Genomic DNA, 23,495 nt, shown 5'->3' with positions numbered 1-23,495 from the left:
CAGTTGCTGGGAATGTAAATCCAATTAATGAAATAATCTTAAGAATTTAAAATCCATTTTCAGTAATGGTAAAACCTAACCTAACAGACTATTCATTTGGTTTAGATCACTAACAGGGAACAACCTGTCCTGACCTGGTTTGGTCTATACATGACTCCTGGGAAACTAACCTTTTCAGTACATAGTCAATGAGGAATGGGCAATAGATGCCAGCATCATCCAAATTCCATGAGTGAGCAAGTAAATCAGTGAACAGAATAGAAACGAAAGTGGCAGAAGTTAGAGCAATATAGGTCAAGATCAGACCAGCCATGATCTTACTAAATAGAGCAGGGTTAAGGGACAATACAGCCAACTTCTACTTTTACTTCATTTGCTTTTATTATGTTGTAGTCTGGTTTGACCACACTTGGAACATTGCGTTTGGTTCCGGTCATCTCATTATAGGAATGACATGAAACCTTTAGAAAGGGTGCAGAGGAGATTTCTCAGGATACTGCCTGAATTAGAGAGCATGTCTTATGAGGAAAGGTTGAGTGAGCTAGGGCTTTTCTTTGGAGCGAAGGAGAATGAGTGGTGACTTGATAGAGGTGTGCAAGTTGATAAGAAGCATAGATCGAGTGGACAAACAGAGCTTTTTCTCAGGGCGGAATATGTGGGGCATAACTTAAGGTGATTGGAGGAAGTTATAGGGAGTAGGATTCCCCCCCCAAACAGAGCACTGGAACACACTGTGGGGGTGATGGTAGAGGCAGAAACATTAAGGGCATTTAATAAACTCTTGGGCACACGAACAATACAAAAATGGAGGACTAAGTAGGAGGGAAGGGTTAGATTGGTACAATGGAAGGACAGCACAACACCGTGGGCCAAAGGGCACTTACTGTCCTATGTTCTAATCTATCCAGTCACTCTACAAATATCCTCAATTGCTTCAAATTCTGATCATCTCCTTTTGGGAAGGATATGAAGGTCCTGCAGTGGTTTCAGAAGCCTTTTCACATTTACAGGGTCAGATTGGAGAAACTAGCTTTGTTATCTTTGATAACAAGGTGTTGCGTGCTGGCTTAAGAGGTCACAGTTTTGAAGCTTTGGACAAAAGATAGCAGAGGGATAGGAGAGTTTTTCTTTAATTTTCAGATATTTTAGACATCTTTGGCAATGCCAGTATTTACTGTCCAACAGTCTTCTAAACTGAGAAGGCAGTTGAGACATTTTGAGTCACATTTGTGATAGATATGATAAAGGTGGTACATCTTCTTCTCCAAAAGCACATTACTGAAGTATATTGGGCCACAATTATCTTCAGTAAAACATGACTTTTTTAAAAAATCCAGTTTTATTTAATAAATTTAAAGCCCAGGCAGCCACAGTGGGATCTGAAGTCACACAGCCAAGTTCACCAGTCCAGACTAATTCAGTAATTTTTCCAGCTTATTAACAAGCACAGAGCTGAGTTACCTGAAACTCACAGAAAACAGAATCAATCAATTGGGAACACTATCAGCACTGGAGAACTATTTCCAATGCTCTAGGTAAGAACCCAATAGGAGTACTCTGCTAGGAGCCACCAAGACCCAAATAAAGCAGACACATGCTTTTCCCATGAATGAGAGGAAATGGTCTTCACTAACCTCCATTCACCTGGCTTTTCCGCCTCACTCTAGAGATTTGTTTGTTGGGTTTGGAGCCAGTGTGGGGTGTTGAAGAGATCATGTTGTCATCCAGGTCACAATCAAGTTTACATTTTTTCTTTGGAGGATTCTCTGCTTCTACCTGTGGAATGAGAAGTTAAATGATCTTTGACTGACATCAATCACATGGATTTAACCTAAAAATATCCTTCTCCGGAGAGCACGCAGACCAAAAGTTAAAGCCAGAGGAACTACAAATAAAAACAAAACATGGCATCATTTCAAGTTTCCCACAAAATTATGGTGACACAATGATTCATCTCTTTCTCACGTACAAACTCCCAGGTACATGTACATATATATCTATATCAGCTAGGGTATCTAAGACTTTTGTATAGTACAGTAGTAATTTCATGTATTGCACTGTAATACTGCTGCTGCTGCAAAAAAAAAATCATTTTGTATGTGACTGATGATAAACCTTATTCTGATACGAGTCTCTATCGTGGACTGAGAGTGGGAAGTTATGGGTTGGAAAAGGGGAAGGGAGATGGGTGGGAGCACGAAGCACCATACAGACATGCTGTAATGGTCAATGAATCAACTGGTTGGAATCAAATAACCTTGCCTGATGTCTCAGAGATGAGCCTGTCTGTACCTGTGCCACCCCTCGCTCCTGGCACTCCTTCTGTCACCTGTCCCACACCTCTCCTGTGGCTCTCCACCCTCACCATTCCCAACATCCTGACAGAATTACAAACTCGCTCTCTGCTCCACGTTGACAAATACAGAACTGTGCAAAAGTCTAAGGCTCCTTAGCTGTAGCTATGTGCCCAAGATTTTTGCAGTAACTTTAATGTTGGCAATTTAGGTATTAGCCTGAACTTTAAACTTTCTCCCCCAGTCACTGCTCATCCCTTTTACAAAAGGCATTCTTAAGTGTTTTATTCACAAGCCAGCTCGAGAAAAGAGGTGCAGATGAGCTCAATAAAACATGGCTTGGGTTCACCTTCCTTTCCTCAGATTTTTCCTTTTCTTCATAGAAATGGAAAATGATGACGAACAAGCATCAGTCATTAAATGTTTTCCCTTTCCTCTTGCAGCATGCAGGTACCTGCAGCATTTTGATTTGAAAACTGAGTACCAGCAGTGAGTGACCAGTCCCCTTTCCATGAGGTTACATGCTATTAGAAATAAACAAGACTAACAGCATGTCAGATCAGCCTTGTTCACTTTACAAATGATCAAATAATTGTCTTTTATTTAAATTAAGCAACCAATATTATATTAAGGGATAGACAAATGCGCTATTGCACTAAATAAATGCCTTCTGATCAGAATATATACAAGCAGGTCAAAGCAAATGCACATTACTTTATGCATTGTTTCCCCCTCTAAATTTAATCTATATAGATTATTTCTGCACCTTAAGTATCCAACTCTACTCACATGCAATTTGCTTTGTTTTAATACTCTCTACCATCTTATTGCCAAAAGATCCTCTTGTAATGTTCGGCATTTACCCGTCAATGGATGAAACAACACAACGTGACTATCACAATAAATTAACAGAGTAAGACAGCAGACTTAGCTGATCGGTAAACCATGGAGAACAAGCAGAGGGACAGAGTAATAACTCATCTTGAAATGAGCTCACAAAGGGGAGAAATTTTCCAAAAAATTATCGCAACGACTCAAAAAAATAAATGCTTCATATCCGTGGCTATAATTGTTCCCTTCTCACAGCTTGGGTAATGTTGCACACACATCAGGATTTTACTCTCTCCCACTCAGATAAGCTTCATTTCGCTATTTAAAAGTGAAGTGGAAAACTACAGAACACACTGGGCAAAAATCTATGTTTCAGCCTTAGTTCAGACTTCAGACTCAAAAGATTTGTTTCTATTGGAATATTAAAATTAGTTCTACCAGCCAGAAGGACCTTACATACAATGACAAGTCTAGCACCCCTATGGACAGGAGGCAAAAATCCATTAACTAACCAACTAACATCAATTAACTAACTGAAATACCTGGAGTTAGTAATTCAATGCCCGATATGGGAATACAGAAAAACTCACTTCCTTCTGGTGATGGTGAGAGGAAGCTTTTAGTTGGGTGGAAGCAGATTGCACTTGAACTCAAAAAAGTAAAATGGAGACTTCCTCATCCCCAACTTGGAATGCTCACAAATTAATGAAAACCTCAAAAGCATTTTCTTGTAAATATGCCTATGCTCTAGATGCAAGACAGACTATCTCGCGTTGTATTATATTGATAAAAGATAGCATAAACTTAATGATCTTTGACAAACAATCCGTTTATGAAGATTCAGATTTTGACACCCTGAAAGGTAAATTGCAAGTTTTCTTATCCCCATACCTTGGTCGCAGTTCCTCGGATAAGTCTTTTAATTGATGAGAGCAAACCAGTTTCCGTCTTCTGAGGTTTTGCCCCCATAATAGGTACCGAATCATCTGCATCAGAGCGCTTCCGCTTGGTCTTTGCTGCTCGTGATGCATGGACAGAATTTGCCTGCTGAGAAGCCTTCCGCATTCTCAGCCTCATTCTGAAAAGGTGTCACATGTACAACTAAAGGGGAAAGAAAAACCATGATAATCAAAATTTGTTATCAACAAACCATGAAAAATATAGTCACTGGCAGTCCAGCTGATCAGTCTAACTCAACCCGAAACCAGTGAAATCTCAAGTGAACTGTACCACAATCATTCCAACCTCCTGTACTTAAAAGCAAAAGGTTTTGTAAAATTTAGCTTCACCATGTGTACACCAATGCTATTTGGTTATTGGCTGGTGGTTTAATGCAGCTTTTTTTCTGAGCCTTAAATGTAGTTTACAAATTGTGAATCAAGTTGCTTTGGTAATTACAGAAAAAAATTCTGAGATACCAAAACGTTTTCAAGTTCTGGGACATCTGGCTCTGACTCTCTGTACAAGATAGATACAGTGGAATTTCAGCTTTATTGAAATATTTATATCAATCTCCCTTAACTGTGTTAATATATCATGAATGCCATATTTCTTTAAAAAAAATTAGGTATACAAGAATAAATTGCAAATATTAATTGTCTAGACTGAGTATTTTGAGATTACTATGTAGAACAATAAAGGCAGGGCAGTAAACCTGTTTATATTGTCTACACAGCAAATGATGAGGATCCGGCATGATAGGCAGGTTCAAAAGGTTAAGACACGTGAGAACCAAGAGCAGCTGGCTGGTGTACCCAAAATTGGTTTAGTGATAGGTGAAGGTAGAAGGAAGCTTAATTATAGGAAGTCTGTATCCAGTAATATACGACACCAATTGTTGTTGTTGTTGTTGCTGCTGACATACTCAGTGACCACTGTATTAGGTACACCGGTACATCTGCCGTTAATGAAAATATCATCTAACAGCCAATTATATGGCAGCAACTCAATGCAGAAAAGCATGCAGACATAGTCAAGAAGTGCAGTTGCTGTTCACACAAAACATCAGAATGGGACAGAAATGTAATCCAAGTGACAATGACTGTGGAATGATTGTAGGTGCCAGATGGGGGTGGGGTGGGGTTTTAGCATCTCAGAAACTGCTGATATTCCTGGAATTCTCATGCACAACAGTCTCTAGAATTTATAGAGAATGGTGTGCAAAACAAAAAAAAAACATCAGGGAACAGCAGCTTGTGGGCAAGGGAGCTTTGTTAATGAGAGAGGTCAGAGGAGAATGGCCAGACTGGTTCAAGCTGACAGGTAGGTGACAGTAACTCAAATAACCAAACGTTACAACAGTGGTGTGCAGAAGAGCATCTCGGAACACACATATCAAACCTTGAAGTGGATGGGCTACAGCAGCAGAAGACTATAAACTCAGTGGACACTTTAATAGGCACAGGAGTTTTGTAATGGAGTGGCCACTAAGTGTATGTTAACTACTCTGATGTGAATGTAGCAATGAATACTAAATGTGCAGATAACATGATAGCTGGTGTTGTGGATAACAATGATTTGTTGAAAAATAAGGTAGAATTTCATACACCATTCAGATTTTGGAACAGTCCATGAAACCATGAACATTATCTCATTATTCATTTTTTCTTGCACTATTTAGTTATTTTATAATTTTAGGTCTTTGCAACGTACTGCTTCCAACAAACAACAGATTTCACATCGCATAAGCCAGTGATAAAAAACGTGACCGTGAAAATTTGATGAAGCATTAGCAGAGTACAAGAGATGATGCACTCAAGAGTAGGACACATATAGTAAACAGTAGGGCTCCAAGAAATGTTATAGGAACAGAAGGAGCATGGGGTTCAAGATGATACATCCTGAAAGTAGACAGGGTAATGAAGAAGATGCACAGCTACCTATCTTCGTTGGTCAAGCCCTAAAACAGCTGGGAGGTTATATCACAACTTTACCAAGTACCGAGTACACCATACCTAAGAGTATTGTGTGCAATTCTGTTGCTGCACTTTAAGAAGTATATGGCTGTGCAGGAGATTTACGAGGATGGTACCTTGATAAGGGGACCTTCAGTCATGGAGAAAGAATAAATAGATGGGCTTTGTTTACCATGGAGTGAAAGTGGCTGAGGGATGACCTGATAGAGGCACAGTACCTGTGCAAAAGTCTTAGGCACTTACAGTGGCATGCAAAAGTTTGGGCACCCCTGGTCAAAATTTCTGTTACTGTGAATAGCTAAGCAAGTAAAAGATGTCCTGATTTCCAAAAGTCATAAAGTTAAAGATGACATATTTCTTCAATATTTTAAGAAAGATTACTTTTTTTATTTCCATCTTTTACAGTTTCAAAATAACAAAAAAAAAAGGGCCCGAAGCAAAAGTTTGGGTACCCTGCATGGTCAGTACTTAGTAACACCCTCTTTGGCAAGTATCACAACTTGTAAACACTTTCCGTAGCCAGTTGAGTCTTTCAATTCTTGTTTGGGGGATTTTCACCCATTCTTCCTTGCAAAAGGCTTCTAGTTTTCTGTGAGATTCTTGGGCCGTCTTGCACGCACTACTCTTTTGAGGTCTATCCACAGATTTTCGATGATGCTTAGGTCGGGGGACTGTGAGGGCCATGGCAAAACCATCAGCTTGCGCCTCTTGAGGTAGTCCATTGTGGATTTTGAGGTGTGTTTAGGATCATTATCCTGTTGTAGAAGCCATCTCCTTTTCATCTTCAGCTTTTTTTTTATAGACAGTGTGATATTTGCTTCCAAAAATTGCTGGTATTTAATTGAATTCATTCTTCCCTCTACCAGTGAAATGTTCCCCGTGCCAGTGGCTGCAACACAAGCCCAAAGCATGATCGATCCACCCCCGTGCTTAACAGTTGGAGAGGTGTTCTTTTCATGAAATTCTGCAGCCTTTTTTCTCCAAACATACCTTTGGTCGTTGCGGCCAAAATGTTCTATTTTAACTTCATCAGTCCACAGGACTTGTTTCCAAAATGCATCAGGCTTGTTTAGATGTTCCTTTGCAAACTTCTGACAATGAATTTTGTGGTGAGGACGCAGGAAAGGTTTTCTTCTGATGACTCTTCCATGAAGGACATATTTGTGCAGTTGTCGCTGCACAGTAGAACAGTGCACCACCACTCCAGAGTCTGCTAAATCTTTCCGAAGGTCTTTTGATTTGCCTGGGGTTTTGATTTGCCTTTCGAGCAATTCCATGAGCAGTCCGCTCGGAAAGTTTTCTTGGTCTTCCAGACCTCAACTTGACCTCCACTGTTCCTGTTAAATGCCATTTCTTACTTACATTACGAACTGAGGAAACGGCTACCTGAAAACGCTTTGCTATCTTCTTATAGCCTTCTCCTGCTTTGTGGGCATCATTTATTTTAATTTTCAGAGTGCTATGCAGCTGCTTAGAGGAGCCCATGGCTGCTGATTGTTGGGACAAGGTTTGAGGAGACAGGGTATTTATAAAGCTTTGAAATTTGCATTACCTGCCTTTCCTAACGATGACTGTGAACAAGCTATAGCCCTAACAAGCTAATTAAGGTCTGAGACCTTGGTAAGTTATCTGAGAGCTCAAATCTCTTGGGGTGCCCATACTTTTGCATGATGCTCCTTTCCTTTTTTTTCCCCCCACTCTAAAATTGTACAAAACAAAAATAATACACTAACCTTGCCTAAAATGTTGAAAAGAATGTTTCATCTTTAACTTTATGATTTTTGGAGATCAGTTCATCTTCTACTCACTTAACAATTCACAGTAACAGAAATTTTGACCGGGGTGCCCAAAATTCTGCACGCCACTGGGGTGCCTTAAGACTTTTGCACAATACTGTATTCGTCAATGTGGAGTGAAGAGTGAGTTTGAAAATCTGGCAGGTGCAAAGGATGTTGGGAATAACGTGGATGGACCATCATGGGAAGGGTATAGGACAGGAGGCAGAGTAGGAGACCCAAAGTGGTGGTTGGGGGTTGGGGGGGGGGGGGTTCAGACACACCCAGCTTTGAGACTCCAGGCAAGGTCATTTGATTCCTAACTATTGGTGTCTTGATCATTACAGTATGTCTCTCTGGTGTCTCCTGCTCCCTCCCCTTTCCCTACCCTTCTTCCCCCAATCGTGATTCCCTTCTCCCTGCTCCCTTCCCACTCTCAGTGCATAACAGAGACCCATATCAAAATAGCGTTTATAACTCACGTCATGAAATTTGTATTTTTGCAGCAGCAGTACAGTGCAATACATAAAATTACTACAATATTTTGCAAAAGTCTTAGGCACCCTAGCTTTATATATGTGCCTAAGACTTTTGCACAGTACTGTATATAAAATTATAATAGGCACAGAAAGGGTACGTATTAGAGTCTCTTCCCACTATAGGGATATCAAAATCAACAGGGCAGAGGTTTAAGATGAGAGGAAAGAGCTTTAAAGAAGAAAGCAGGGAAGGTAGATAGTTAAAACTCATCAGTGAACACACAAGAAACTTTTAGACAGACACTTGAAAAGACAAGGTATAGAAGAATATGAATTTTATGTGGGAAAATAGGGTTATGTAGATGAACAAAAGATCAGGATGGATGTGGTGAGTCCAAGGTTCTGTTTCAGTGACGTACAGCTCTATCACTTCATGACAACCTCAGCCGCAAAGATTAATCAAGTAAATGTCCAGTGTTTTGAGACTGTGAATCATAAAACATATTTTCTCCTCATTTTCACCATCATACTAAATATGACCTGGGAATGAACTATAGCCAGGTCACGTACAATAGCATAGTGGTGAGCACAACACTTTACAGTACAGGAAACCTGGGTTTATTTTTCAACTCTGCCTATAAAGGAGCTTGTGTGTTTGCCCTGTGACTGCATGGGTTTCCTCTGGGTGCTTCAGTTTTCCCACTAGTCCTAAGATGGGGTAGGTTAATTGGTCATTGCAAGTTATCTTGTGATTGGACTAGGAGTACATTGGGATATTGCTGGGTAGTGCGGCTTGAAGGGCCTATTCCGCGCTGTATCTCAAAAAATAAACCAAGAAAAACCAAAGTTTCCAACCTGGAGTCTACAGACCGCTTGCTTAATGGTATTGGTCCATGCCATAAAAAAAAAGTTGAGAAGGTGGATGTGTATACAATAACCTACTAATGAAGGGACTTAATAACTTCTCTTCCTTAAACGCAAATTAAGAGCAGCTTTGACTCATGGTAACATTTTTTCCGAGCAAATATTAATCCAACTACAGACTACTTAGCATATTCCTATTGCCTATAAGGAGCCCAAACAAATCAAACCAAGGATTGATAATCATACCTGCTATACTTAATCCAAAAATCAAATGCATTTTTTTAAACTTGGGAATTAAAAGCCAACATCCAATTTTATCCAATATAAAGTACTGCATAGAAGATGCCTATCATTTTTTTAGTTCATGTTTCTGCGTGAAAAATACTTACAGCAGGTCAAGATTTGAACTCTGCCACAGTGTTAAAAGGCAATACTTAAATCTATCTGTGACTGACTGAAACTTATTAAACAAATCAAAAGAACACACAGACCAACAACCTAAACACAAGAGATTCTACAGATGCTGGAAATCCAGAGCACTACACACAAATCTGTGGAGGAACTCAACCAGATAGATGAGGGGTCTCAGTCCAAAATGTCGACTGTTTATTTATTTCCTTAGATGCTGCCTGACCCGCAGAATTCCTCCAGCATTTTGTATGTGGTGCACATAGACCAACAAACCTATTTATTCATTCACAGTACAACCTATTTATTTATTCATATCAAGCTGTGCTAATTTTAGTCCCGTTATGTAATATGCAATAGAGATTCAGACAAGATTAATTTTGTAAATAAATTCTTTCCAGCTATTACCACTTTGCTATTTCAAAGCCAGAAATTCCTGAAGGAAACACTGAAGTGCCAGGTAAGATCCAAGGGAATTAAAACCTTACTTACAGATTAAAAAATAGTGCAGGACAGGGCTGTTGTTTATTTTGGCATCGGGAATGAACAGACGAACAGCACGGTACAGAAACAGGTCAAGTCATGTGGTACCAAACCTAGAGACAAGGAATTAAGACTAGGGTGAAGAGTTCAGATTACACACATTAGATATATCACCAACCTTTGAGATGTTTTAGAACATACACCTGATCAACCTTTCTCTCTTCATCACAAAATTTTAATTTATTTCTCATTTAGCTGTGATAACAAGATCAATGATGTATTTCATTTATGCAAGATAGAATTTCTGAGAACATTTTGAAGTTACAATTCTCTACCTCTTGTGCAAGGAACTGGGAAAGATATGGACTCTAAAATGCCTCCTTCAACTATGCTCAACTGCAAAACAAGTTCTTATTCCTAAAGATAAATAGTACCAGTAGTAAAATACTTTTTCAATATGCATACCAATGTTATACACTACAGAATGCATAATATAGATGTACATAATCAGCACAACAGAGGCACAAAGGAAAAGTACCTAGAAAAATCAATGCAGCAAATAAAATAGATCAATTTCCAGTATGTAGCTTTCATTGCTTTCATACAGGAAGTGGTTAGCATGCAATGATAACAAAACGAATGAGGCGCTCATGTATAAAGTGCCAGCAGCATTATACTGTTTACTTTTTAAACTTGCATTGTAAATGCACCTTATTATTTATTATCTTATTTGTGGTAATATTACTTTGTGTTGTGTGAGAGAATTACAGTACATGTACTTGGTCCAGAAGAACTTTCTTTCATTTGGCAGTATACATGTGTACAGTTGAATGAAAATGAACTGAACTTGAACTTGAAAAGCAAGCGCAATCAGGAAAGGCACAGCAATGGAATAGACAGTTCAGTCAGTAATTGTCATTATATCATGTCACCAAAAGTCCTAATGCAATTATAGAACAGAGAAGAACAAGGACTGATCTGATAGATGCGTTTGCTGAAAGACATTAATTAGGATTTTTTTAGCGTGTCGCACCAGTCAGCCAGCCATTCTTGTCTGGTGTGTGGTGTCAGGATTGGTCTCATTTCGGATTAACCGGGTCACGATATGAACATTTCCTGACTCGACCCTTGGGAGGCTGAGTGGCTAGCTCAACGCTCAACCCAGCACGGATGGAGAGTGTGCTTGGGGGGTGGCCCGAATTGGATTTGAACTTGGGAGCCTTTGGTCTGGAGTCTGGCGCTGATGCTATTAACTAGGTATGAGGCATTTACATTTGCAAGAAGGAACAGAATTAGGGATAATAAATACTGTCATTAGTAAGTTCCATAGAGAATTCAGGCGAATTTTCATTTAAACCAGACAATGGTGACAACGAAGAACTTACTATCACAGGCAGACTAAGCAACCGCGTTAGAAACACAGAAAATAATAGCAGTAGCCACTCAGCTCTTCAATTTGATAAGATCCAAGGCTGATTCTCCTGATTCTCTCTTTCTTAACACCACAAACCTGTTCTTTTCCCACACCCAAGTAACCTACTGCCTTTAATATTATTCACCAACTTAGCCTAAGGAGCCTCTTGCTGCAAAAACTGCACAACATCACGACCTTTGAATATTTCCATCTTAATTCCAAATGTCACCTGTATCCTGACCTCTTATTCAAGATCCCCAGCCAAGAGAAATATTCTTCCTGCTTCTGGTCTGATTAGCCCTGGTAGAATTTTGTTTGCTTCAATCAGACTCCTTTCATTCTTCTGAACTCCAGTGAATACAGGTCTAGCTGATCCAATATCTCCTTATACAACTGTCCTGTTTTTCTTGGAAAGGACATCTACAAAGAGATTCCAAATCACCAAAGAGAAGGGAGGTGGCAATAATGGAATCAGATATGATGGAGGGATCTAAGAATATGTATGTATGTTTATTTCCAGGTTCCAATCTGAGTTTCAATATATGCAGCAATCATATTCAATCCCACACATTCATCTAAAAGGAAACAGTAAAATTCTGCAATTTTCCATTCACCCCGCATGGCTAGACTCAAGTAACCACAAGCTTAACTCCAAATATTTCTCTAGTTTGTTGCTTTGTAATGTTGGGAGACAAATCCAATCTTTTGTTATGTATTTTTCCCATCATGGCCCATGAACAGTGAACAAGACAGTGATCATATTCCTTTACTGGAGGACGATGCAACTGGTACAAACCCAGTAGGCTTGCTCCCTTGCGTCTCAAACATTCAGTGTTAAACATGCTCAGCCATGTACTGGTCAAAACTAATGACGAGCAGAATTGGATTGTAGCTAAAATTAAAGGGCATGTTCAGGATCAGTTTTGCTGTGATGGTCTAGTATTATGATCGCTATATGGGAATTTTCAAGCGACTTATGAGCTGCTGCATGAATTTCCCAAACTGTTTCTGCCTGGGTGCGAATCACAGCTATACTTACTTTCCCAATCTAGAATGTCCCTAATGACAAAAAACAAGTTTCACAATGGTCAGCAATGACACCAGGTGTCAGCCTGACAAAGGTAAAGTATCCCCTTGCCCTTACTAACTTGGATTTTAGCCTGAACAATCCTACCATCCTATAATCCCAATCTCCCATCTCCAGTTTCTGGTCTGTTTAACCCTGTCAGAATTTCGTCTTCTTCAGCAAGACCCCTCTCATTCATCTAAACTTCAATGAATACAAGTCTAGTTGATCCAGTCCCTCCAGTTATTGCACTCAAGTATCTGTCAAACAGCAACTTTGCAGTGGCTTCTCTTTCTGTGCCTAGGTTATTACCGTTGGTGTCAACCAAGTATTTATCCTTGGGCTCGTTCTTGTTTCTAATTTACATACTGCCAGCTTCTCAAGCATTATCATTAAAAAAGCATGTTTCTGGAGCTGTGTTTGAGACATTCATTTTGTCTTTCCATCACCTCTCTCTGCCTCCAATGAGAAATTTCTTCCAATTAAACGACATTAGGAAGAAGCCGCAGACTCCACATTTCATTCCCTGACAAGCGTATTAAATTGAACCATATTGTCTGCAATCTTAGTGTAAATATTTGACTTCAGGCCACATGTTCCAATCATCAGTAAGATTCCCCTTTTACACATTAATAATATCAAATTCACTCCTGTCTTAGCTCATCTGCTCCTGAATCTTCAACCATATTTTATTGCTCCTAGTCTCCTGGTTAGCACTCCTCATTCCATTCTCAGTAAACTTGAGGTCATCCAAAACTTTGCAGCTCTTGTCCCAACTCACCACTTGCCCAGGTTACCCTTTATCATGTATTTACTCTCAACCACCCTTGGTTAACCAATGCCACAATTTTACCATTCTGATTCGTGCTTTCAAATACCTTTCCCTATTTGAAATTTCCTCAAGCCCTACAAAACCCTCTAATCCCAGCCTCTGACTTTCTCTAAAGTTCACTGTTCCATTACTGGTAGCTGCCTTTAAATTGACAAGGTGCTAAACTCAGGAATTCCATCACTAGCTCTTTAAAATCTACAACTCTAACTGAACTTTTGAGGTAACATCACATTTTATAGATTGGTGTCAAATTTGTTTGAAAATTTACTCCTATAAAAAGACTTGCTATTTTGTTTAAATAAAGGCAGTAATTAGATATATTTATGTTTTCCTGAAACATGTCTTTATAGCCTTAAACTTTATAAAAACTATGGAAAATGGGAATTTTGAAGAGATGGAAGAATGGTGGAAAGAACCTTGCATCAGCAAAGGCACCCACTCACTAATCTTTAAGGTTCATCAAGCCCCAGCTCCAAAGAGTTTGGTACCCTGGTCTCATAAAGTACATGGTTTAACCTCAATTTCCAATGTTAAGTTTATATCCTGCATACTGAGTTATCCTCAATCAATTCTTCACACAAAACTGTACACATACAGTTCATGGAGGTCCAGCGAGTATGTCAATAGGTGCAGATTTCTTGAAGTCTAGGCAACTTTTCAAATTCTTGTGCACTTGATTGAGTTTGGCTCCTCTTCGACGTTTTGGAACAATGTGCACTTTTCACAGAAAAACAGGCATAGCCGTGAAATACAATCCTCAAATTACCAGAAATCCTGTGTAATGGAAACAGAATTTGACTGATTTCAGTTACTGCAAAAACAGTGGTTCATTTTAAATATAGGGCATCACAAAAAATGAAGCATCCCTGTAGAAACTATTTATTGGATTCTTTGCTTGTGGCCAAAAAACACAAACAAGGTTAAAGTTAGAGATCAGTAGGTTTCTGAAGACTGCAAATATTGTAGGACATATTATATCTTATTTCAGGCAAGACAGACGTATGGATCATAGTGTTTCGAAGATGCATGGTTTGATCATTCAGATGGTACAAGAACGGAAACCAATCGACTACTTGACATTTGAACACATCATAGAATTAAGTCAAACATCCTCGATTTTGAGTGCTGTGTGTTTAAATGTCAGTCTATTCTACGATAGGTAGGGTTATCAGTTCTTTATGCATTCTTTGATGTGTAGATCTGCATTTTAGCAATTTTAATTCCGTGAATACAATTAGTCAAATTGTTGAACCAACCAGCAAAGGTAGTGAACTAGGTGGATTGAAGGAAGAATTTCACCATGCAACGAGTAAGTTAGCAAGGACAATTTTACATGAAAAACCAGTTCAAACTAACAGTATGTTTATATTAATTTATAATGTTTACTGTTTGCATAGAGAATTGCCCCCTCATTGTCAATGAGGTGATTCTGTTGTTGATAGGCCGAGCCTCAGTCTGATAGAGTGCATATTCATCCACCTACCAGATCACTTGGTGGCACATGGCATAGTCCCGACAGCAGAACAGTGATAAAGGTTCTCCATTCCAACCAAGCTTTCGCTACATTTACCTAGATGCTGGGAGGATAAAGGCACATTGGTGCATAGAAGATGCGAGGTCCAGTTACAAGGAGACGACCTGGCATACAAACACAAACCTGTAAATGTAGAGCAGCAGTTCAGCCCTACATCATAACGGACAGAAAGCAGTTACTCCGAGGAGAAGGTGTGCAGAAAACGGTTGCAGACCTCTCTCTTCTTGTCTGGAGAGGATACCAATGGCTTGTGGACAAAAGATATTATCTGATAAAATGAAACCTAGATTTGAAACATTTGGAAAATTATCTGAGTACTACTATTGAGTATTAATAGAATGTCACAGAAATGATAGATACCGTTGAATAATCATGGTTTAGCCCTTTACTCCTCAATACAGAACAGAAGATTCAATTCATGCTTGAAACTGAGACTTTTTTTTAAATGGAAGATACAAAAATGCCATGCAGAGTGTAACTAGAGAACACAGTTTTAAGGTAACAGGTAAAAGAACGAGATGCATGTTATTAAGTGGGTACTTGACAGAGAGGAGATGTTTGGTGTGGGAGGTGGAATCCTTAGTAGTTTTAAAAGGACATTATTTAAGTAGTTTAAAAAAATCAGCATTATGGGGTAAAAAAAACATTAATCGCAGAGCTTCTCCACAGAGTTACAGTGGGAATAATGTGAATAGCTGCCTACTGTACTGAACAATTCTATCATCCGAACAGTTTCACTAGTTTGCTGATGGTAGCCCCCACCCCAACCAAGATTTTTCCTATGAGTATTCCAAGAATTGCCAGAACTCAGAGGCCAGGAAAGCCAGTTCACTAACACTGAAATAGAAAGTTAAAGCAAATGATGGCGCAGACGGATGTACTGGGCTTTGGTTTCTTTATGCTTCTCTTACATGAACTATAAGCTTACCTTAAAGAAAGAAATTTCCTATGCTGGCACTCTGGGGCTGAAAAGGGAGGTTACAATCGGGGAAAATTTACAGCTGATCGAGGATAAAGGCCTAACAAAAAACGCAGCCTTGGGTCAAGAGTATATCAAAAACAAGTAGGTAAGATAGTAATACGTTTAGTGTTGAGGGACACAAATAAATCGAGAGAGAAAGAGAGAGGCTGGAACTTCATTAGCAGATACAAGTCATCCAAACAGGTACTGTTTCTATGCCAATTGCTTTAATTCACAAACCTGATTAATCAATACATCTTCAGTTTAAGTGTATATATAACTGCAGTCTCTATTTATCTGTAGGCAATCCCATATATGCATGTCCATGCATCCCCTAATAGCTTTTCTGTTCAGGAAAGGACAAGAAACATGGATAAATCAACTGGAATAGGGTGGCAGATTTCTTTTCCTACATCTGTGAACCACTTGGTATTTCATAGTACTTTCACTACATCCAAATACTGGGCCTTATTGAAAGCAACTTTACAACATACAGTAATCTGGTGTGTTATGAACTTGCAATCACTAGTCATTTTTCCTGGTACAGAATTAGTTACCACATTTCTACACTCTGTTACTGCATCAACAACAAGCATAAATTCTGATTAAACTGCTACTGAGCAATATAGTTTGAAGTTAGCCAGGATGGGAAGATATTGGCAGTTTTTCATTGGAAACTTCCTTTCAAAACAGAGCTAAAGATCGTGAAGATATCATGCAGGTTTTAGTGACAAATTAAGAGAAAGTCATTAATGAACCAATCAAATGAACGTCAAGTGAACCTACTGAATATTGAAAGGTCTGGATAGAGTGGATGCATGGAGGATGCTTTCAATAAGTGGAAGAGTCTAGGACCACCTCAGAATAGAAGATCATCCCTTTAGAACAGACATGAAGAGTAGTTTCTTTAGCCAGAGGGTAGAGAATTTGCGGAATTCATTGCCACAAATGGCAGTGGAGGCCAAGTTATTGGGTGAATTTAAAGTGGAGGTTGACAGGTTCTTGATTAGCTTTCACACAAGGTTTTCACACTGACAGTGGTCGGTGTGTGGAATGCACTGCTGGCGACAGTGGTGGAAGCAGATACAATAGGGTCTTTTAAGGTATATGAAGCTTAGAAAAATAGAGGGTTTTGCAGTAGGGTAATCCTAGGCAGTTTCTAGAGTAGATTACACGGTCGGCACAACATTGTGGGCTGAAGGGCCTGTAATGTGCTGTAGATTTCTATGTTCTATGAAAGCAGAAGAATGGAGTTGAGAGGGAAAATAAGTCAGCCATAATCAAATGGAGGAGGAAACGCCAAAGACCAAATGGCCTAATACTGTTTCTACTAATCACAAAGTAAAAGAGTAAGTATGTTATAGCAGTACAAATTCATTAATACTTTCCCAAGTGGACACAAAGATGCAATAGCAGAGATTTAGCTCCATTCATTCAATTATGGCCTTTCACTGACTATTCAGAATGAATCAGGCTGCTATTTTCTTAGTGAGAGCTGACTGGTTCAGTACTGTGGAGATACACATTTCAGAGAATAATGTGAAACCCACTTGATTGTTTGATACAGGAATATTCTCAGAAATGCCAAGACTTAAGTCTCCTTTTGTAACTTGTTGAAAAATACTGTCTGCATTTCTTATATTGAGGCCGTATTGCTATACAAACTATCAGAGCTTGCCAGCATAAATCTGTGAAACCATAAGCAACAACGTGATCTGTGTGTTTGCACATGGCTTAAGTGAAGAATGAAAAGTTACATTTAATGATTTGGAACTTCACCACAGGCTATGCAATCGAATAATGGACAGTTTATGTATTTGCAAGCTGATTTAGTAAAGCAAGTTAATGACATTCTTGTATCATAATCACTATTTAGTTGCATATTAATAACTACCCATCATTCACTGCATCTTTCTGAAGAAATTTAACTTGCCTTTACTGACAGAAGCTAGCACAGCTTGTCTTCATAATGTTCAGATTATGCAATATCATAGGCATATTCAGTCAATGTGACAAAGGAGATGGCCACTCAGCTATCCCATTATCCCGGGTGCCAGCAGAGCAGTCCCATGTCCCTCATTTTCTTGCCACCCACCCACACAAGGAATAATTTACTTAACCTAACAGCACATCTTTTGAATATGGGAAGGAACTAGAACACATGTGGTTTCAGGAAGAAAGTGCCAACTGCACATTGACAACACTGGACAGGTATGGAGGACTCACTGCACAGGATCTGAAAACTGCAGAGGGTTGCCAACTCAGTCAGTTCCATCATGGGAATTAGCCTCTCCAGCATCCAGAACTCCTTCAAAAGGCGATGCCTCAAAAAGGCAGCATCTATCAATAAGGACCTACATCCCCTGCACATGCCCTCTTCTCACTGCTACCACTAAAGAGGCACACACTCAGCATTTCAGGAACAGCTTCTTCCCCTATGCCATCTGATTTCTGAATGGACAGTAAACCTCAGGTTTACTATCTCAGATTTTCCCTTCACAAAACAAAAAAATTCACAACATACGTCAGTGATATTAAACATGGTTCTGATTCTAAGTGCTGTGGCACACTGCCACCTTTGCCAGAGACTTCACAACAAATCACAGCTTCAATTCACTTGTTGCCAGTGTTGGGAATAAATTGTGCTGCAAAACTGCCATGATCACTAAAGTGGCACTCAAGAGGTTGCTAAGAAATCTGTACTCAACTGCACCAGATGCAACAAGAATACTGCAGAAAACACTGCAGACTGGAGAATTAAGACTGGCTTTCCTTAAGACTCTTGTCTGGCAGAAGTGAAATAGTTATTAAGAAAGTCAATGTAGCAAGGATTCTTTTGTTCACTAATCAATCATGTTTTAATAACCACAGAGCTACATTGCCACAATATTGTGCCAACACATCTGGTTTATGTCTCCTGATGTCTTACACATGACCATTTGTGTATTTTTCATCTTTCAATGACGTACGTGACTTACTACAATGTGTACAAGGTGGCCTGAAACTAGGAACTTTGATATGAAGTTAATTAGGGTAAATTTATTTCAGAATAAAATGGAGTTCATTCATAAAAGTTTGCATGTCAAAAAATAAGTAATACCCAAAGGAAAGAATCAAATGACTGACTCAACTATACAAATTCAGCCAAGGTACTTCATTTTTATAAACAACCAGGATATATTTGTCATTACAGATTGAGCTGGGAGACGTGAATTTTATCAGTGACTATCTATTTAAATAACTATGTATAGATCATCTTTTTTGCAAAATACATAACAAGATTTGTTCTTATCCATTTAAAGATTCAGGATTTGTATTTTTGCCAGCAGCAACATTTATTTTTCTCTTATTTTAAATCTCTGCCTAACCTGTACCCTTCTTCCATGCATAAAAATCTCACTTCAGGAACACATGCTTTGCTACAAATAAATCAACAATACCATGCAGTTTTCTAGGATATCACAATTCCTGGAAGTTTGTAGTCATAACAAACATTTGATACAAAATAGTTTCATTAATTCAGTCACTTAGAAAGATTCTCAATATTACAAGGCCTCTCCTCTCCCACCTACTGACTACATCCTGTAACACGGGATGGTGCCAACTGAGTATTACATTAATAATGTGAAAGAAACTACAGAAATTCAATTAACACCCAAAAATTATCTGCAAGAATAAAATATAAAACATTATTACACTACCAATTTTAAGGTGGCAGGTATGTATGGGCGCATACATGTGTCAGTGCATACATTTATGGGAACAGTGAAATGCAAAAAGCAAGTCAAACAACATCACGAAAGTCCTTTCTCTACCATGCAAAGGTTTGTAGCTAGGTTGTCAAGAAACAGTATTACCTAAACAGAGTAAATGAAATGAGTAAATATTCCAGAAGGATTCAAGGAAAGGCCTGTCAACCTGCACATTTAATGCAGTTGTTAATAGCATTTTTCATTTTCAAGTACAGCAAGGCAAGAAAAAATAAAATCATGAAAACATAATGCAGGCAATTGCTCCATGTCTCTATAAGCCTGCCTGTTCCATTAAAAAATCGACTGATTTATTTATTTCCAGATCTGCAAGATGATTTGGCACTGCCCCTGTTCAGCTCATTTACTGCCAACTTTCACATCCTTACCTATTTCAAGACATTCTTGCACTCCAGGTCAGCCTACCTAATTCTATCCTTCATAAGTACCAGATAATCCAAAACACGGCTTCATAATCAAACTCGCTTCAAATCCAATGCTCTCATTGCTAATAAATCTGCATCATACACATAAACACCACCTGGATTTTAAAATTCTCATCCTTGGTTTATACCCTCTCAATTATCTCATCATAATCTCCCTCACTCCTTTACCAATCTTATAACACTTTAGATTATTTATGATCCTTCAATTCTGATTATTTTATCACCAAATAATTATTCCACTGTCAAGCAAGAACAAAACCTAAAGCATTATTATACTTCTAATTTTAAGGCGGATATTCTGTGGATTCCCTCCCTAAACCTCATGACTCTCATCTCCTTTTTCACTTCTTTTCAAAAGTCAACTTCTAACCATCTGCCCTCATGATTTAATATCACATTGATAATATTTCTGCAAAGTACCTTGGGATTTTGTGCACATTAAAGCTTTAATATAGATACAAAATTGTGTAATTGTGAGGAATTCAAGGAGGCTCGTGTCCAATTGCATTTTAATATTTAATAGTTTGAAGTTTTATCAGCAATATGCTTTCATTTAACTCTTTACATAAATATGACTCTAACGACTTTAAATTAATAGAAACTTTCCAGGTGCATGCTCTAGATCAGGGGTTGCCAAACTTTTTTGTGCCATGGAACCTTAACAATAATCAAGGGGCCCATGGAGCTCAGGCTGGGGATGCCTGCTCTAAATGCACTGGATGCCTTTTATGCAGATCCAAAATAAAAATAGCAAGTTGCTGTATGGCAATGAATTTTTATCATTGGTGGATACCACACTGACAGCCGAAACCACAGGAGCACAAAATGGTCACTAATAATTTAACACTGCACATTTGCTGGACTCAATAACTCCATAAAATTGCTTCCCTTTCTTAATCTGGAAGTTTTAATTTTCAAAATGTTCAAAGCCTAAAGAAGACTTACATATGCCCTGGAAACAATGCAACAAAATCCATTAGATTGATTATTGGATGAAAGAGTTGTTTTGTGAGGAAAGTGCAAAATTAGACCTGCATCCATTGCAGCTTGCAAGAATGAAAGGTGATTTTAATTAAATAGAAAAGATTCTGACAGTACTTGACAGGATGGAGGTACTGATACAGTCTTCTCTGGAATTGACAGGTTCTTTCTCAGGATGAATGGCTCTCCCATTTATCACTGAGGAGGAATTTCTTTTAGCAAGAGGATTGCGAGCCTTTAGAATTGTCAGCCCAGAGTATAGAGAAGGTGATATTACGTTAATAAAGGCAGGGATAGATTGATTTTTATTCTATAGGGAAAATCAAGTATTACAGGGGTGAACCAGGAAAGCCGAATTAAAGGCAGTGATTATATCACCCATGAGCTTGCTGCAGTGGGTTTACATTACAATACATAATCTGACCAGATCACCGACGATTTATTACTTATTTAGAGATACAGTACAGAATAGGCTCTTTAAGCCACACTGCCCAGTGACCCCCGACAACCCCATTTTAACCCTAGCCTAATCATGAGACAATTTATGATGACCAATTAATCTACACGGTACATCTTTGGACTGAGGAGGAAACTGGAGCACCCAGAGAAAACCCATGCATTCCATGGTCAGGGCGTACAGAGGACACTGGGATTGAACTCCGATGCAACCACTGTAATAGCATCGTGCTAACCACTATGCTGCCATGGTGCCCTTTGAGAAAGTTAATTTGAATAAAACATAGTCAAGTAGCAAACAAATCTGTAAAAATGCTCTCTTATTGGGTAAAGGGTTCTTGTATTTGAAACAGAACTTGTGTCAATTGCAAAATTAAATTCCCCATGACCTTGAAGACCCTGCAGTTCTAACAGTACATAATACAATTAATATCTGCCACAAAGAAGCTACAACCACATGGTTTAGGTTGATTTCGCAGATTGTTGTTATTCTACGGAAATTAGACAAAGTTAACAATAGGAAAACTGACTTCATGTGGATAAGTGGCTGAAGAAGTACTATGTAGAAATACTGCTAAAAATGGACACGTAGTATAATAGACCGGTTACAATCATCATGGAGGTGTTGCCAACAAACTAATCAAAATACACTGCAAGCCTTTCATAAACAACTTTTGTTTATCACGTGAGCAAATAGACTGAAATAGCACACCTCAACATGTGATCTTCAAACAGAGACCCGCAGCCCCAGTTTGTTACTCTCTCAGTTTCAGTTACTTGACACACAAAACAATATCTATAGGAGAGTGTAATGTACATAAAACAAAGTCTGCACCTAGTTAAGAAATATTCTAGGTATTGATTTTTCACCTTCTCAATCATGCATGTCCCCATGACACACCTGAGGCTAATTAACTAGCAATCAGCTGTAGGAAGGGACTGCATGGCAAAGAGAAAGAAAACAAGAGAACAATACTTTTTGCCTCACAACTCTCTGAGCACAGTGCAAATTACTTCTTACCTAACTAGTACTGCAGTAGCAGGAGTACCGTAATATTACCAAGGCATAATACTAGACAGGCACGTGAATAGGAAAGGTTTTAAGAGAGAGTTACAGCCAAACTCGGCTAAATGGAACTAGCTTGGATGGGAATCTCAGTCAGAGTGTACTGAGTGATTCTGTGACCATTGGAGACGATTCCTGAATTACAGCCAGATTATGTCATTTGCCTGCCTGACAGCAGAATACCAAAGTAGACACACTACTGCAAGCTCTGTCATGGGAAGAAATTGCCAGCTGGTCAGAGGAAAGGATTCAAAGGTAAATTCAAATGGAAAAATACAATATCCTTATTGATTCTTGATAATCCCTTTTCACCACCCAAAGTACGGAGAGCTCTGATTTGTATCGAGAACCTTAAGTGTACGGAAAGCCAGTGAAGCTGGCAGAAAGTGCACACCAACTGAATACCCTCACCCCCGCTTCATCAGGTAACCCCAGCCACATCTATGGAAAAGGCTGTTTCCGCACTGCTCACTAATCACATCAGAATGCACAGAAATTGAGTGGAAATAAGTCACCTTTGATCAGGAGTGCTTTATTATTATAATTAGTATATTTTTCAGCAAGATGGCAAAACTTGAGGTACAGGCATTGTCAAGCACACTCATTTCTTGCTAGGAACTTTTGGACTATTCTAGTGGTGTTTAGTATTGTGCCTTTCTGGAGATTTACTACTATCATTATAATTATTATTGTTACTATTAGTGAGAGATACAGCACAGTAACAGGCATAAGCCCGTTCTGCCCAATTACACCCACATGGCTAATTAACATACTAATCCCTACATTTTTGGAACATGGGAGGAAACTGGAGTACGTGAAAGAAACCCACACAGTCATGGGGACAAAGTTCAAACTCCTTACAGACAGCCGCAGAATTGAACCTGGGTCACTGGCTCAGCATAGTGTATAATTAAGCAATTAACTTCACTGCTGGTATGTAA

General features: G+C 38.9%; 1 protein-coding gene across 8 annotated transcripts in view; it reads right to left on the bottom strand.

The window, feature by feature from the left end:
• Positions 1-23,495, bottom strand: part of LOC140209659 (CTD small phosphatase-like protein 2) — a 70,619-nt gene that overhangs the window by 35,360 nt on the left and 11,764 nt on the right. For 2 of the 8 annotated variants that reach the window (XM_072277999.1, XM_072277995.1), the window contains 5 exons: positions 14,845-14,938; positions 13,957-14,135; positions 10,059-10,162; positions 4,017-4,226; positions 1,635-1,776 (listed from right to left, as the gene is read on the bottom strand). In XM_072277999.1, coding sequence (XP_072134100.1) covers positions 1,635-1,776; positions 4,017-4,202 — 328 coding nt within the window. In that variant the 5' untranslated portion in view covers positions 4,203-4,226; positions 10,059-10,162; positions 13,957-14,135; positions 14,845-14,938. The remainder of the gene's footprint in view (positions 1-1,634; positions 1,777-4,016; positions 4,227-10,058; positions 10,163-13,956; positions 14,136-14,844; positions 14,939-23,495) is intronic. The other 6 variants (XM_072277997.1, XM_072277994.1, XM_072277998.1 and 3 more) reach the window with 3 other exon arrangements.

Source organism: Mobula birostris, chromosome 14 (assembly GCF_030028105.1).
Source record: "Mobula birostris isolate sMobBir1 chromosome 14, sMobBir1.hap1, whole genome shotgun sequence".
NCBI lineage: Eukaryota > Metazoa > Chordata > Chondrichthyes > Myliobatiformes > Myliobatidae > Mobula > Mobula birostris.
The sequence above is the reverse complement of the archived record's forward strand: the minus strand, read 5'-3'. Positions and strand labels throughout refer to the sequence as shown.